The sequence below is a fragment of the Eptatretus burgeri genome, chromosome 1 (genome assembly GCF_056783735.1).
Source record: "Eptatretus burgeri isolate ZD-2024b chromosome 1, Ebu_testis_v1, whole genome shotgun sequence".
Classification (NCBI taxonomy): Eukaryota; Metazoa; Chordata; class Myxini; order Myxiniformes; family Myxinidae; genus Eptatretus; species Eptatretus burgeri.
Window position 1 is genome coordinate 29029425 of NC_140961.1, and position 16001 is coordinate 29045425.

The 16001-nt window shown below is 44.2% G+C and overlaps 1 protein-coding gene across 8 annotated transcripts in view; it reads left to right on the forward strand.

Moving 5' to 3' along the window:
* The window catches only part of C1H2orf42 (chromosome 1 C2orf42 homolog), a 64624-nt gene that overhangs the window by 37694 nt on the left and 10929 nt on the right, over positions 1–16001 (forward strand). For 5 of the 8 annotated variants that reach the window (XR_015057072.1, XR_015057069.1, XM_085876972.1 and 2 more), the window contains 2 exons: positions 7400–7500; positions 13646–13790. Coding sequence is in view for 3 of the 8 variants with exons in the window: in XM_085876972.1 (XP_085733098.1) it covers positions 7400–7500; positions 13646–13790 (246 nt within the window). In the remaining 5 variants the exon portion in view is untranslated. Of the gene's footprint in view, positions 1–7399; positions 7501–13645; positions 13791–16001 lie in introns of those variants that run through there. The other 3 variants (XR_015057073.1, XR_015057080.1, XR_015057077.1) reach the window with 3 other exon arrangements.

The following is a 16001-nucleotide window of genomic DNA, read 5'->3' on the forward strand; positions in this document are numbered from 1 at the left end:
GTGATCATAACTACCAAGTTCGGTGAATTTCTGCACAACTGTCTGGGATGGATGGTCTGATTGACTGACTGACTGACTGACTGACCCGATTACAGTCCCCCCCCCCTCCTCCCATTAAAAAAAATATTATTTTGTATATCAAGTGGAGGCTCGTGCAAGAGCTAATACATAAACATATAACAAGGCAGGAGACAAGAGGGGAGGGAGAAGGAAGCACAAAATAGTGGGGAACAAAGACAATAGGATGTCTGTGAAAAGGAGAGGGATGGGGCGGGGTACACGAGGTAAATAAGATGGTACTACAGTGACTTTCAGGAAGGAAAACAGGGAATTTGAAGAAGGTGGGTTTGGCGTGGATTAACGGGGGTGGTAAAGATCAAGATTCTGGATGGGGGAAGATGAGAGATGGTGGTGGACAGCTGGTTTGAATACAGTGTGGGAGTTTGTTCCAGAGGTGGGAAAATTATTTTTATTTTGGCATTGTCACCAGAAGGGGTTTTTTTGGCAGACTTTGAACATTTTGAGGAAATATAGGGGGGATAGATCACAGACATAGCAGGGGGTGCGATGGGCGGGGGGAAAGGCTGGAGAGGAGACGGTAGAAGACAGAAAGACCACCGACCTGCCTCTTGTGAGAGAGTAAGAGACCCAAAGACTCGGCTTCATCGTGAGAGATTCCAATGATCCGAAAAGTCTTGGTTTCCACAGTGTGAAGTTGAGCAAGGTGTGAGGCAGGAGCACCACCCCAGAGGGGGTAGCAGTACTCCATCAGACTTCAGATGAAAGCTTTGTACATGGTTAGGAGCTCAGGTATGCCAAGGAAGGACTTTGCACGACGTAGAATGGCCAGTCGGTGACTGGCTTTGGAGGCCAGCTTAGAGATGTGGCTTTCCCAGGAAAGATCGTGGTAGATAGTGAGACCCATAAACTTGAATAAAAGGACTTCTTCAAGGGGATTGTTGAGAAAGTAGATGGGGGGCATTTTCCAAACAGTCCTTTCGGAGAGACTTGGTGAGGGTGTGAGATTTGTCAGGACTGAAAGATGTATTCCAAGTTTTGACCAGCTTGTGATTTTTATCCAGGTCTGCAGAGAGTGAAGAGGCTGCTGCCTGCCGATCAGAGGGATGAGAGATGGTACGGCAGAGGGTAGTCATCAGAAAAGCGACAGAGGATTTTTCAGTTGGAAAGATCATTGATGAAAACCAGAAAAAGAACAGGGTGCAGAACACTGCCTTGAGGAACTCCAGCCTGGACAGGAAGAGGGGATGAAAGAACTCCGTTAATGACCACACATTGACTGCGACAGGAGAGGAAGTCTATGAGCCATGAGTGGAGATTGCCTTGGATACCATAAGAAGAGAGTTTGGTGAGCAGTGTGGGATGCCAGACCGTATCGAGAGCTTGAGATATGTCTCGGATGATGGCTCTGATCTCATGTTTGGCATTTAGGACCTCCATCCATTGTTGGGAAAGCAGAAGCAGCATGTCCAGGGTAGAGTGACCTGCTCTAAATCCAAATTGATAGTCAGAAATCAAGCCATTGGAGAAGAGGAAGGATTTGATGTCGGAAGCAATGATGGATTCCATGACCTTGCTGATGATTGGTCTGTAGTTGCAGGGATCCGTTTTTTTCACCTTTTTTATGCAGAGCGGTAATGTTTGCTGATTTCCAAGCAGATTGCAGATGACCTTGAGAAAATACGAGGGAGAATAGAACAGAGAGAGGGTGAGCAAGAGCACAGTGCTGGTTTTTGGAACATGAGGACTGATGCCTTCTGGACCGGTTACACAATCTGACTTGAGGTTTGATAGCAAGCTCTCCACCTTGTTAGGAGAAAAGTACACGGAGTCCAGGAACAGCTGTGTGCAACTGGGTAATGTGGGTGCAGAAAGCAATGGGTTTGGGACACAAGATTTTGAAGCAAACACAGTTTAGGCGTGCAGCCTTTTCCTGTGCAGAGTCAGCTGTGCAGACATTTGAAGTAAGGGAGGGGATGGACGGGGAACATACACCAGAAACGGACAACTCGACGCCACCAGGATTTGGAGGAGGGAGAAAGGTTTGAGAGTTCAGACGTGAGATGGTAAAGATGTTGTGTCCTGGCTCTCCTCAGAGTAGACACACACTTGTTGTGAGCTTTGTGGAAGGAATTGAGATTGCCTTGAGTTGGATTTGCCTTCCACGAGGCGAAGGCAAGTTCAGTGGGACCCGCTTAATAGAATCACTTTGGGCCGGACAAATTTGATTCTAATAAGCGGGTGATTTTAATATCCGAGTTCACCAGAGTTGTGGAGTATCAAGCGGATCAAATGTCGAGTACACATACGGAGACAAATACTCAGCATTTAGTTTGATTTATATGACACACTTGCTCAAAACAATGTAACTTACTACTAAAAATAAAACAATTACACGTACAGTACATATATACTTTTCAAAGCAAAACAACATAGGTTTGTCGATGAGCCTACTCTGTAATGAAAAAATTGTCGATTGTTGCCTGCTTTAACGAGTCTGTGGCAATGGCGGTGACCTCCTTGTCAAGTTTGCGCAGGAAGGCCATGTCACTGAACCCATGTGATAGCAAACCAAGCCTGATCGTCTTAGTTGCAGGCATCATTTCCTTGATGGTCGGGACAGAGATCTCCTCTTCCTCCTCTTCCTCCACTTTAGTGTCGGCGTCATAGTCTGCGTCAGTAGCAATTCCCATTTCGCGTTGGACTGCCGAAACGATGGCTTCGTCTGTGACATCGTCGTCTGTGGTTTGGAGAGTGGCGTCCATGTTGACGAAGTCCTGCCATTGGTCGAGATCCATTTGAAGAGGGTTGGCTAACTCGTCGTCGTCGTCATTGCTCTCGACCCTTTCGCCTTCGCTTGCCGCTCCGATGAAAATTCCTCCTTTGCGCCAGCAGTTCACTCTGCTGGTAGTCTTCACATCATTCCATGCTGCGTCCGTAAACAGCATAGCGTCGAGGATCGTTATCTTTTTCGCCAAGTCACTCGCTGTCATTGCTCCATCCTCGTTGTCAATCTCAGTGAGCACTTTTCGTAGCATGGCACGGCGGTAATGAGCTTTGAATGAACGGATAATTCCCTGATCTAACGGTTGAAGAACAGAGGTTGTGTTCGGCGGGAGAAATGCCACAGTAATGTTCGACATTTGAAGTGATTGGGGATGTGCCGGACAGTTGTCGATGAGAAGCAACGCTTTCTGGTCATGACGCCGAAGCTCGCGATTCCACTCATCGAGCCATTCAGTGAAGAGGAAACCTGTCATCCATGCGGAGGAATTGGCTCTGTAGCGAACTGGAATTGTTTTGAGGCCTTTGAAACACCGTGGATTCTTGCTTTTACCAATACCGAAAGGAGGACGCTTAGCACCAGTCATCGAGCAGCAAAAAAGCACCGTGATTCTTTCCTTTGGCTTTTTCCCACCGCAGTGCTGATCTCCCTTGAAGAGGAACGTTCCGTCTGGTAAGGCCCGAAAATACAACCCAGTTTCGTCAGCATTCCAGATCTCATCAGCCGTGAAGCCTTCTACGAGATCCGGAAACATGTGGTCCAGCCATTGTTGTTTCCCTCCTACGTCAGCCGCCGCTGCCTCTCCGTGAAGTTTCTTGTGGACGATTCCATCTCTTTTCTTGAACCGGTCAATCCAGCCGTTTGTCGCACTGAACTTCTTGTTGTTGAACTTTTCCGCGAACTGAGCCGCTTTCTCCCGCATTGGAGGTCCAGAAAGCGGTGCTTCCTTTTCTCTAGAAGTTTGAATCCACTTGACCATTGCTGATTCGACATCGGGTGCGTTGCTGCTTCGCTTGCGTTTCTGAGAAGAAGACGAATCCACTTGACCTTTCAGAATGGCCTCTCGATCTTTCAGAATCTTGCATAGGATCGGCTGGTTAATTTCCAACTTGTCTGCAGCTTCTCGTTGGCTCATTCTGGGCAAAGCGTCATAGTCCCTCAGGATTTGTGCTTTATCAATGTTTGAACGATCCGTCCGCTTTCGTTTTCTGTCCATCGTGGAAATGACGACACGCCAAGTGCTTAGACTGCAGCTGTCAGCCGTCTGCCTATCTGTACAATGACTACCGAAATCACTGTAGTGGCATAGCGTTATTTTTAGCGTGACGTCAGCCGCCTGGTGGCAAAAGTTGGAACTGTGCGGCCAGTAGGCGCTGAACTGTCGAAGTGGATGGCCAGCAGCTGATTCTATTAAGCGGGTTTTTGATTCTAATAAACGGGAAAAATTGTGTACATTTAGATACAATGGAATCTGTCTCAACGATTTTGATTCTATAATACGGGTGATTCTATTAAGCGGGTCCCACTGTTGTTTCAGGACAACAGCCTCACCACAAGCTTCAGTGTACCATGGGTGAGAGAAAGGGTATGACAACTGAAGACGAGGTGGGATAAATCTGTGCACGAGAGAGAGAGCAAATTTCTTTGAAAGAATTCCCAGGATGAGTTGATGTCGGAGAAAGTAGAAATGGGAGACCAGTCTCGAAGTTTGATGGCTGCTTGAAGACCCTACCAATCGGCCTGCGTGAAGTGCCAGATTCGTCGGTGCTGAAGTGGTTCTCTAATAACGGCCAGAGAAACGACAGCTTTAACATGCATATGGTCAGATGAACCGATTGGAGCAGAAGTAGAACAGCAGACATTTTCTGGTGAATTGGTCAAAACCAAATCCAGTTGAGATGGAGTACCAATGGCTGAGATCCATGGGTCGGGAAGTTGACAGATTGAGTCAGTCCCAATTAGTTGCAGAAGTCCTTTGCTGAAGTACCATGGCAGGCGAGGGAGGTACCCACACTCAGCCAACTGGCATGATGGCAATTGAAGTCACCACATATGAGGAAGAGAGAGTTTGGATGAGTGGATAGAAGTTGGTCGATGTTTTCGGTGAGTGAGATGTAAATAGTCATCACTGTTTGGTGGGCGGTACAACACTGATGAACAAGAGGTGGGAGCGGAGGGGAAGCCAGAGTTAGATGTACACCTGGGGTTGTGGGGTAGTGAGGGCAGTGCATGGAGAGAGGGATAGAGTTTTTGAGAGAGCAACTCCACAACCAGGACGAGGCTCAGGTCTATCATACCGGAGGAGGTTTTATCTGGTTGGTCAGTGGTGACCTTTGTAGAGAGATCAGTCTGGTTCGAGCAAAAGCCCTGGATGTTTGAGGTCCACACTATTAAGGAAGAGGGAGGGGAGGAGGATTTGGGTGCAGGGAAGGGGAGGAGTGGGTGTCGTGAGAGCTGTTGACAGTTGATGACATATTGTAGCAGAGCTAGGGGAGAGGTTCGGATGGGGAGGAGGACAAAGGGCAAGGTGGTGCAGGGATGAGTAGCAATGGAGAGTAATAAGACAGGGGACAAAGGGAAGTGGGAGATTGGAGGAAGTGGAGGAATGAGCTGGAAGAGCGAGGTTAGGGAAAGGAGGCAGCTTTGGCGACGTGAGGGGTGAGATTTGAAAGGGAGAGGTGAGGGGGGAGAATTGAGGGAGAAAGATGTGGGGGGGCTTTTGAGAAAGGTGAGAGGGAAGAGAGAGAATCTTGCTTTGAAGAGGGAGGGGCGGTTTATTTGTGAATGAGTGGTGAGAGGGTAGCTTTGAGGGAGAGAGGAGATGATGAGAGTAGGCACAGCCATGGGAGAGGAGAGGAGGAGGGAGAGGGGAAGGATGAGACTGGGTAGAGGTATTGTGGAGATGGGAGCGAGTGGGGGGAGTTGTGATGAGAATTGAGGGGTGGGAAGAGGGGGAGGCAGCTTTGAGAAGGGGGAGTGGGGAGGGAGATTTGAAGTGGAGGGGCAAGGGGGGATGTGACGGGGAGGGGTGAGGGAAGAGATATGAAGGGGAGAAGGGTGAGGAGGGGAGGGACATTTGGGGGAGAAGGGTGAGAGGGGAGAATTGAGGGAGAAGGGTGAGGGGAAGCTTGAGGGGGGGGGGAAGAGAGTTTAGTTTGCTTTGAAGAGGGAGGAGGTAGCTGAATTGAGAGGGAGGAGAGGGAGAGGAGACGATGAGAGCAGGCACAGTCTTGGAGGAGGAGGGATAAGGGAGGGGTGGGGAGAAGGGGAGGATGAGACTGGGTAGTTGTCTGGTAGAGGTGGGAGCAGGCAAGGGAAGGAACAATATTTGAGGGGCAGATGTGATGAGAGGAAAGGGAGAGCATGATAGAGATATTAAGCAGTGGGCTGAATGAGAGTGTGAAACATTTGAAAACCATACAGTTTGCGATGTCAGAGGGGGAACTGTTCTTAAGGGAGAGAACAGTGGAGAGATCCTTGGAAGGGGGCAAGATGGGAGGGGTAAGGAGAGGGTATAACAGGGAAGGAGTTAGGATGTGGTAGATTTAAGGAGGTGGGATGTATTTGCACTGAAGTTGGAAAAAAAAAAAGAACGATTAATAATGGAAGATGAATAAGTATTGCAAAATGGGATTTTTAAAAAATTTGTAGGTCAGAGATTTGCTTAAATGCATTGGAAGATAGATGAAGTACAGAAGAATTGACAGAGTAGAGAAAGGAAGCGTTGTAACAGATGGAATTTTTTGACACGAGATGAAAGAAATATCGAATTGAACACAACATTGTGAAGAGGGGAAGTTGAAGCATTGGAAGAGACCATTTTTTTATTTATTTGTTTTTGTTTTTGAAGATTAAGGAAGCGGGGGAAGAGTAAAGGAAAGGTTTGAAGAAAAGGTCGTGAAGGTGTGTGGTGAAAACTTTGACGATCAGAGTGGGATTGGCAGGGAAGAGGGAAGTGAAGGAAGAAGAGTCGGTTCAGGATGTCGTGTGGTTACATGGGGTATAAGGTGAGAAGGGAAAAGGTTGTTTGTTTTTTTCTGTATTTTTTATACTTTGAGACATGAAACAGAGGTTATAGTTGGGAGGGATAGAAGGAGGGTGGAGGGAAAAGTGGTGAAAATAAAAACTGATGGTAATAAGGAGAAAATACATGTAAACACGATCGTGCACATCGATGGGAAGACAAAGATTCGTTTAAATCCATACATATGGAAATGGACGCCTCAGATTTCCCTGATATGACGAGACGGACGAAAACTCCCCAAATAGCACATTTTGGAACAAAACCGAACTAGGAACACAGTCAACAAGGAGGTAACAAAATAATCAGTCAAAACGTGACAAACAACGACCAGAAACCTATCTGAGAATATTGGCAGAGACCCCTGAGAGAACCAACCGTCACCTCAAAAATCGGAACCGGAAGTCCGACTTCAGCCTTTAAAGACCCCTCAGACCCTCCTCTTTTTTTCTTCTTTTTTACCGCATGGGGATATTAAGAGTGGTGTTATTTATTTATTTACCATTATATTTCATGCCATCATGTGCTGTAATAATTCCTTACCTGCCCCCCTGCCCTTTTTCTGTGTGTCAAAGATTTTGTGACAAAAAATGGTGTATCCATGGGAACTTTCTCAAAGTACACTTGGCTGATTTCAAGCATCCAGCAAGTAAAGCAGATATTTAGCACACCAGAGGTATGATCAAACCTTTTTTTGGTTGTTTATCATGGTGATTCTATGTTGATCTTGGACAAAGATTCTCCAACTTATGCATCCTTGAACTCATTGAGTTGATGCTCAAAATGAAGGTTTTCATTCAACATACTTGTACATCGACTTCAACATTGAGTTGGTTCTATTTTTCAGTCTGTGTTAATTGGATATCTGTAAATGCTCACAGTACATGTTGAATATATTGAATTGATATACTTGTACTAACAGGTGTCATTGAGTGCATTGCTAAAAAAATGTATAGAGCAGTTAGTGTGTATAACTCGATAATAAAATTCTCCAGCAGAAAATCAGTGAGGATTTTTAGATGGCTGGTCACACATGATGCTTTAATATCGTCGCTTTCAGAGGCCCAGCTAACGCAGACTGTCTGAGCCGGGGGTCTTAAGGCCTCCGCGAATGACTGAAACGATGTTTAATTCACTATACTGTGTTCAAAATTAATATTACCATTTACAATCCTCCAAGGATCGCCCAATTCATCAACCAAATTTGGCGGTTGGTCGCGCATGAAAGCAAAAGTCTGGTTTATTATCATTGAAATGGTATATGTTATACGTGCACGTGTGCCACGCCAAAAGAAAGCAAAAGGAAAGATGTTTATTATAAAACAAATATGGGGGATAAAGATGGATATAACGATCAACAAGGAAAAGAGCAATCAAAGATTGCAGACCCTTGCCAGGACTTCTTTTGAATGATGTATTTTATGGGTTTTAGGGTAAATCCAATATGGCTGCCAAACCATGTGACCAATGACATCATGTGTGAACCTTTTGTTCCTCATGGACAGGTGGTCATATGTGTAAATTTTTTTTTTTTTTTTTTTTTTTTTTTTTTTTTTTTTTGCCTTGATCTGTTCAGCCACTTCAGAGAAAAAGATTTTTTTTGAAGGTTTAAAAAGAAAAAAAGAGAGGCTGCCAAATCACGTGACTGATGACGTCATCAATTTTTTTTTCCTGTGGACCATTTTATCCCAAGATGACCCTCAAACATTTTCATACTGATCGCTTGTGGCGTTCTACATATGCAATTATGACATCATAACGAAGGCACCTATGATGTCATAAAAAAATCACTCATTCCCCATGAGGAGTACTTGCTATGCACCAAATTTCAATTTTTTCCTTGCTGTGGTTTTTGAGATGCAGAGGTCCAAAGTTTTTCCGTTTTTCCAATATGGTTGCCAACACCATGTGACATATGACGTCATAATTATCATTCAAACATTTTACATGAGTAGTCTCAGCAATGGTGAAAATTTCGTCTCAATCTTCCAAGCAGTTGCGGAGAAAGACACGAAAGTTCTGTGTGGACAAACACAGACAAACAAAACGGACCCAAATGCAATACCCTCTCCTTCGGTGAGGGTAATAAATAATGGAATAGACAGGGTTTGATGGGGAAATGAAACATTATCTGGCTTGCAAAAGTATTCACGCCGCTCTAAAGTTTTCACATTTTGATTCCACATGAGCTTATTTCATGATGCTTTCAAATCAAACTTAATATATAGAGTCTTCACAAACTACTCCAAAGTGATACAGATTTTAAAATGCTAAGCAGTTTGATTAACAGAGAGAAAATCAGATGATTCTCAGTTGCATAAGTATTCAACCCCTTTGTCTATTTAAGCCTAAATAACTTCAGGAGCAAATTATTTGTTTGAAGGGTTACAAAATGAGTGTAATATGTTTCACCTCAATGTAATCGGTGGTTTAAATTAAAAATTAACCTCCCCCACTTAATCTAAGGAGTTTTACGGTGCAACTCACTTGGTCAACCAACAAGGTAAACATGAAGACCAAGGAGCTTTCCAAAGAAGTCGGACATAAAGTGGTGGAGAAGCACCATTCAGGAGAGGATAATAAGAAAATTTCAGTCACTCATTATCCCTTTGAATACACAACCCCACCCTATTCTGCTCTCACCTCCTTGATGCACATTTTACTCTACAATTTACTTCTGACACGTCCCTGATACAGGAGTAAATCTAAGCGGATTGGCACATGCAGTGCCTTCCGAAATTATTCACACCCCTCGACTTTTGTCACATTTTGTTGTGTTCCAGCCTGAATTTAAAATGGATTAAATTTAAATATTTTTTGTCACTATCCACATAAAATACCCTATTCTGATAAAGTGAAAACATGTTTTTTGAAATTTATTAACAACGAAAAGTTGAAATATCTTGCATCAATAAGTATTCATACTCTTTGCTCTGACACTTCAAATTGAACTCAGTTGCATCTGATTTTCCTTTGATCATCCTTGAGATGTCTCTAAAACTTGATTTGAGTCCACCTGTGGCCAATTCAATTGATTGGACATGATATATAAAGAAACGCACCTTTCTGTATAAGGTGCCACAGTTGACCGTGCATGGCAGAGCAGAAACAATGCAATGAAGTGCAAGGAACTGCTCGGAGAACTCCGATTTAGAATTGTGAGGAGGCATAGACCTGGAGAAGGGTATAACATGATTTCTAGCATGTTGAAAGTTCAGAATTGCACATTGAGCTCCATCATCAGGAAATGGAAAGAATATGGAACTATCCAGACTCTTCCTATAGCTGGCTGTCTGACCAAACTGAGCAACCGGGCGTGAAGGACCTTGGTCAGGGAGGTGACCAAGAACCCATTGACCACTCTGACAGCACTACAGAGTTCCTTGGCTGAGATGGGAGAACCTGCCGGAAGGACAACAGTCTCTGCAGCACTTCACAAATCTAGGCTTTATGAAAGAGTGGCTTTACGGAAGCCACTCCTGAGAAGAAGCCACATTGATAGCATGCCTGGAGTTTGCAAAAAGGCACGTGAAAGACTCTGAGAGCATGACACAAAAGATTCTGTGGTCTGACGAGAGGAAAATTGAACTCTTTGGCCTGAAAGGAAAGCGCTACATGTGGCAGAAACTGAGCACAGCTCATCACCCATCTAACACCATCCCTACCATGATGCATGGTGGTATCAGCATTATGCTTTGGGGGTGCTTTTCAGCAGCAAGGACTGGAAGACTTGAAAGGATAGAGGGAACAATGAATGGAGCTAAATACAGGCAGATCTTTGAGGAGAACCTGCTTCAGAGTGCAAAATATCTCGGACTGCGGAAAATATTTACGTTCCAACAGGACAATGACCCCAAGCATACAGCCAAAGCAACACTGGAATGGCTTCAGAACAAGAATGTGAAAGTCCTTGAGTGGCCCAGCCAAAGCCCAGACTTGAATCCCATTGAGAATCTGTGGAAAGACTTGAAGATTGCTGTTCACCGATGTTCTTCATCCGACTTGACAGAGCTTGAGCAAATCTGCAAGGAAGAATGGGAGAAAATCCCCAAATCCAGATCTGCAAAGCTGATACAGACATACCCAAGAAGACTCAAAGCTGTAATCGCTGCAATAGGCGCTTCCACAAAGTAATGGCTCAGGGGGTTGAATACTTATTGACGCAAGATATTTCAGCTTTTCATTTTTAATCGATTTGTAAAAATTTCTAAAAACATGTTTTCACTTTGTCATTGTGGGGTATTTTGTGTTGATCGGGGACATAAAAAAATGTATATTCAATCCATTTTATACTCAGGCTGTAACACAACAAAATGTGACAAGTCAAGGGGTGTGAATACTTTTTGAAAGCACTGTAGTCCATCCCATTCTTTGCACAATCTCGCGATGGATACCCCCTCCCCACTCCCCATTTCCACGTAATAATATTAATGTCGATGTACAGTTGAACTGTTCAAAATTTGGCCTGAATCGTACACTTTGATCAGATCGCAAAATAAAGTGAGGTGCACGTGTATGCCATCATGTTCTGCGCTTGTGCCAAGTTTGAACAAGTAAATGCATGTCCGAGAAATGGTTGAGGACTTGTTCAACACTGGGGGGGGGGGGTGGTTACAACTAAAATGGCTACCAGTCGGCCATCTTTGCATCGTGAACCAAGATGATGTGCATATGTACACCAACATGTGTTGTCTTTGTGCCAAGTACGAATAAAATTGGTCCATACATGGCCGAGACATGGTTGCCGGCGCATGCACACACCCACGGGCACGAAAATGGAGACCAAATCCATAAGCTCCCGTTTTGGACTTAGTCCAACGGGGGCTAATTCTGAGGAATACATTTTTACGCTCTCTGTGTGTGATATTGTAATTGATGAATTTCCTGAATAGGCGTACATGCTCTGCTTTCTCAAGTCAACTTCATCACGTAAGCGTCAACATCATTTAAGCGTGGTTTGATTTGTGTTTGACCGCTTTGGGACTGTGTGCTGGCATAGGCCTAAGCTTCAGTGCTCATGTGCAGCCAGCAGTAAAGTGGGGCATCTGTCAGCAAGGTGCAAGCACAGTATATAATGTGCTTGTGGAGACAGCATGACAATGAAAGTCTTGCATCACTGGTTGCTAGAAGTAACATCATGATGTACTGTATATGAGGTTAGATCACAACACCATGGTATCTTGCGAAAAATTCAAGTTGGTGCCAAAATCCAAATCCTTGCCTCTTGATTCTTTCGCCAAAAACTACCACAGAGGAACTTTATTGTGTCGGAAGACTGACGAACATTTTTATTGCAAGGGTTCCAGACATCACTAACCTTTAGATTAAGGATAGCCCAACAGAAAAATTGATTCTACAGTCATTCAGCATGTGATTATGAGAGAATGTGACTTGCCTGCGTTCAGCGTCAGCAAGTCACTCACTCTCAAACTGTCTCTCTCCACAAGGATCGGCAACAAAACTAGCCAATCCACTACTCTGGACAGCCACTGGAAGAGATTCAGTCCATGGAACTCCTTGTCCTCACTATCTGCCGTCATAACCTTTCATTGGAGGATCATAACACAAAGCTAGCATTTCAAGGCAAGTCCCTGTCTGGGTTTCTTTCATAGAGCTAAGGCATTCTGAGTCATATTGAACTCATCATAATGTACAAGGCTTTCATACAGAGACCCGTGGAGTATAGCTTCCAAATCAGTGCTGGTGGTCCTGCTGTCCACCTTGCTCCTGACCTATTTAAGCGATCAGAAACTAGGCCTTCTGTGCCATTTGAATCTCAAAACAGGAGGTTGATTTCCAGGGACTGTCATTCACCCACCATCGGCAAATTGGTGGGTTCTCCATTTTATACAAGCTTGCATCTGGCCTTGCTTCTCTTGCCCTCTACTACCTCTGCCATCCCCAATTAGCCACCTCAGGTTACACATTCCTGTAGAAATCCTCATCAGTTCACCTTCCGAAAGTCCAGGCTCGTTGCTTACCTGCATTCATTCACCCCCTTGTTATCCCGATTGTGGAATAGTCTCCCTATCTTTCTAATACTCTTCTCATCACTACCTCCAACCACCCCCCCCCCCTTTCCAACTCCATACCTTTTGATAGTCTGTAAATCTGCTGCCCTTTGTCATTTCTCTCCTCCATGAGCATAGACCCTTAATAATGCACAAAAAACCATCACAGTTGATAGGTTAAATGGCACACACAAGGACGATGTTTGTCGGTTTTCTCCTGCATTCAAAAGATAAAGAGGCTCCAGGAGATGAGGAATGAAAACGGCAACATTGTCGTCGTGCATCATTTAACCTATCTGCAACTCAGGCTCCGTCCCAGCGAGCTGGTGCTTGAGATTATTATGAAGTCACGCTTCAATTAAATCTCAGCAATTTCTGAGGCCTGAAAAACTTGATGACAGTCTGTTCACCAAGTGTTCTTTTGATGCAGTATTTAAACATACAAAATGCTCTCTTTGTATAGCCATTGTACATGACGGATGAAAGCTCTCACATTTCCTCGCTGTGACGTGACACCATCTGCTGTAGATACATAACCTTCTGGCTATGTTATGGTTTTTGTTTGTAAAGCATACATGCACTGAGGTCTGAAAATGAAATGGCTATCAACTGATGTATCTTTTTCATGAAGTACAGGTAAACCTCATTCCTGTGTCTACTTGATCTTGAAGCTATCGATCTATGCGAGCAGTTATAATTCCATTAAAGTATTGTTATTGATTCATGAAACGAATGGCTTATGTGGCCACTTGTCTTGTGTGGTTTTATTTGTGATCGCACTTGGAGAGCCACTGAAGGTGCGTTTCGCAGGTTTCGTTGGAGGTCGCGCGAAACTTTGTGGAAACCCAAGATGGCACAATTGAACCGTTTGTTTTTTCTGGGAGAGAAACGACTGTTACAGGACGAGGGCAACAGGAAATTCGACCTCATGGCCTCGGAACATTCCTCAAAGTGGGTACGTACCTGTTCTGTCAAGTTGAGATTGGTCTGAGGTCTTGTCACGGTTGTTGGGTGTGGCAGCCTCGGTATTGGGTTCAAACGAGTGGCTTTTCCTTTGCCGGCTCGGCTTCGCATGTTCGACACTTGTAACACTTCTCTGATATAAAGTACTCAATCTGAAGTACATTTTATAATACTAAATAAATTAATAAGGTTTTAACAAAGATCCAATCTAAAGTTTCATATCATCTCGTGTGTGTGTGTGTGTGTGTGTGTGTGTGTGTGTATGTGTCATGCTTTTTATTGTTGTTGTGGAGTTCTTCTGGAGCTTTGTGATGTGGAATGTGATACATCATAAGGATCGTCATGATTACAACAACAATAATTAATAATAAAATTTGGCAAGAATAATAACGAACGTATAATCCCCCTGCCCCCCCCCCACCCCAACCCTGGCCCAAGCACATCTCTGCTTGGTGAAAGGCAAGCTAATGCTCAAGCAGTACAGCAGGCGGGTGTGCTACAAGGCCGTGAAGACCAATGAAAATTTAGACCAATGGACCAACGGGCCCACTCATCTTGATAATAGTGGTTATCACAAAACGGAGACCTTGATGTTGGTTATTCTTTGGCGGGAATTTTTTTTACCACAGTTTCACTTGATAATCTATATAAATATTTTCAAGAGTCTGTGTTTCTTTGTGTGTTTGTACATTATTCTTTCATGGCCAAACCGTCACACTGAGAGCCCCCCAAATTTTGGGTGTAGGTATTTCAAAATCTGTGCAAGATTTTAAGCTACCGTACGTTGGTTTTGATGTCTGTTTTGAGGCCACCAAGGGCTGCTATAAAGTGTGTATTGGGATGTGGGGTTGGGCAGTACTGCCGCTGGCCTGCAGGCAAAAGATGACCACCATGAGGCCAATAACTTCATCGCTTTTCAATGTCCAACACGTCCCGAAACCACCGCCGGGAAAAACTCACCGAGCCGGGAAATCCAGGTACCCCCTCCTCACCACCCTTCCTCCCTCCCCCCTCAAGCAGTGCCAGGTAGTCCCTGCCAGTTCTAAATTAAGTATGGTACGCTGTGCAACCTTTCACCATCACATCCAGAAGTGTTGCAATAACTTGCATTCTACAATGTCAAGTAGTTGCATTATTGCTAATGATAGATTAACTGCACCAACTTCTCACTTTTGGAAAAGTTGAATAATCAAATAAAAGACCAAATACGGCATTGGAGTAATCAGAAGGAACCCGGAAAGGATTTGGGTTTCAGCTGCTAATCCTTTTCCCTCAAACACTTACAAAAAACGATTTGTAAGAATTTGCATCTCCATAGACAGATAGATGGATAAAGAGAAATTAAGAGCAAGGGAGGTAAAGTAAGCACACAATATATATGAGCACAATTACCCACAACTTTCAGTGAATTTTGACTTTTTAATCCATCACACATAATAAACTAGAATGGCACTCGATAAAGCGTGTCCCTCTGCCAGGCTGAACAGTTTACGTGTGTTATCCCATGGATAGGCCAGATCTGGATCTGCACCTGAACCAAAATCCAATTGGCTTGTTCTTGTCACTTGCCCACTCATCCATCGAGTTTTGTCCGAATCCATCCACAACTTTTTGAGATATTGTTCTATATATTGTTTTTTTGCCCCATCTCACAATGGTGAAGAATCACTTTAAAAACTTCTCAGATCCTGATTCGTATTTTCAGCAAAATCAAAATAATTTCATTCTCGTCACACACCCAACCTGCACACCAAATTTAGTCCGAATCCGTCCAGAACTGAGAAATATCCTGCTCTCACAGACAGACAGGGGTGAAAAATAACCTCACTCTACCTTCGGTGGCATCGGAAAAAAGAAGAAGAATTTAACAAACAGCAAACGTTAAAATAAATGCGAGTATTACAAATTGTGCATTCATGTGTACATGTGATACACACACACTTAACACCTCTGAAAACAAAATAAAGGCCTAGAAGAGGTGGCGTTATGGCATCACCAAAAGCCTACAGCTTGCTGGAATGTAAATCGTTGAGAAGACCCTGCTCCATCTTTCGCACTTCAGCAATATCAGTCAGGAACGCATGATGAAGAGTTGTTCGAGTTCCTGCGCAAGTTTCGTACTCCATCCTACTCCCGATCATGGTCCTTAAGGCCCGGTCACACCTTGACGTTTTAGCCAGCGATGGCAACGTATTAAAATGTA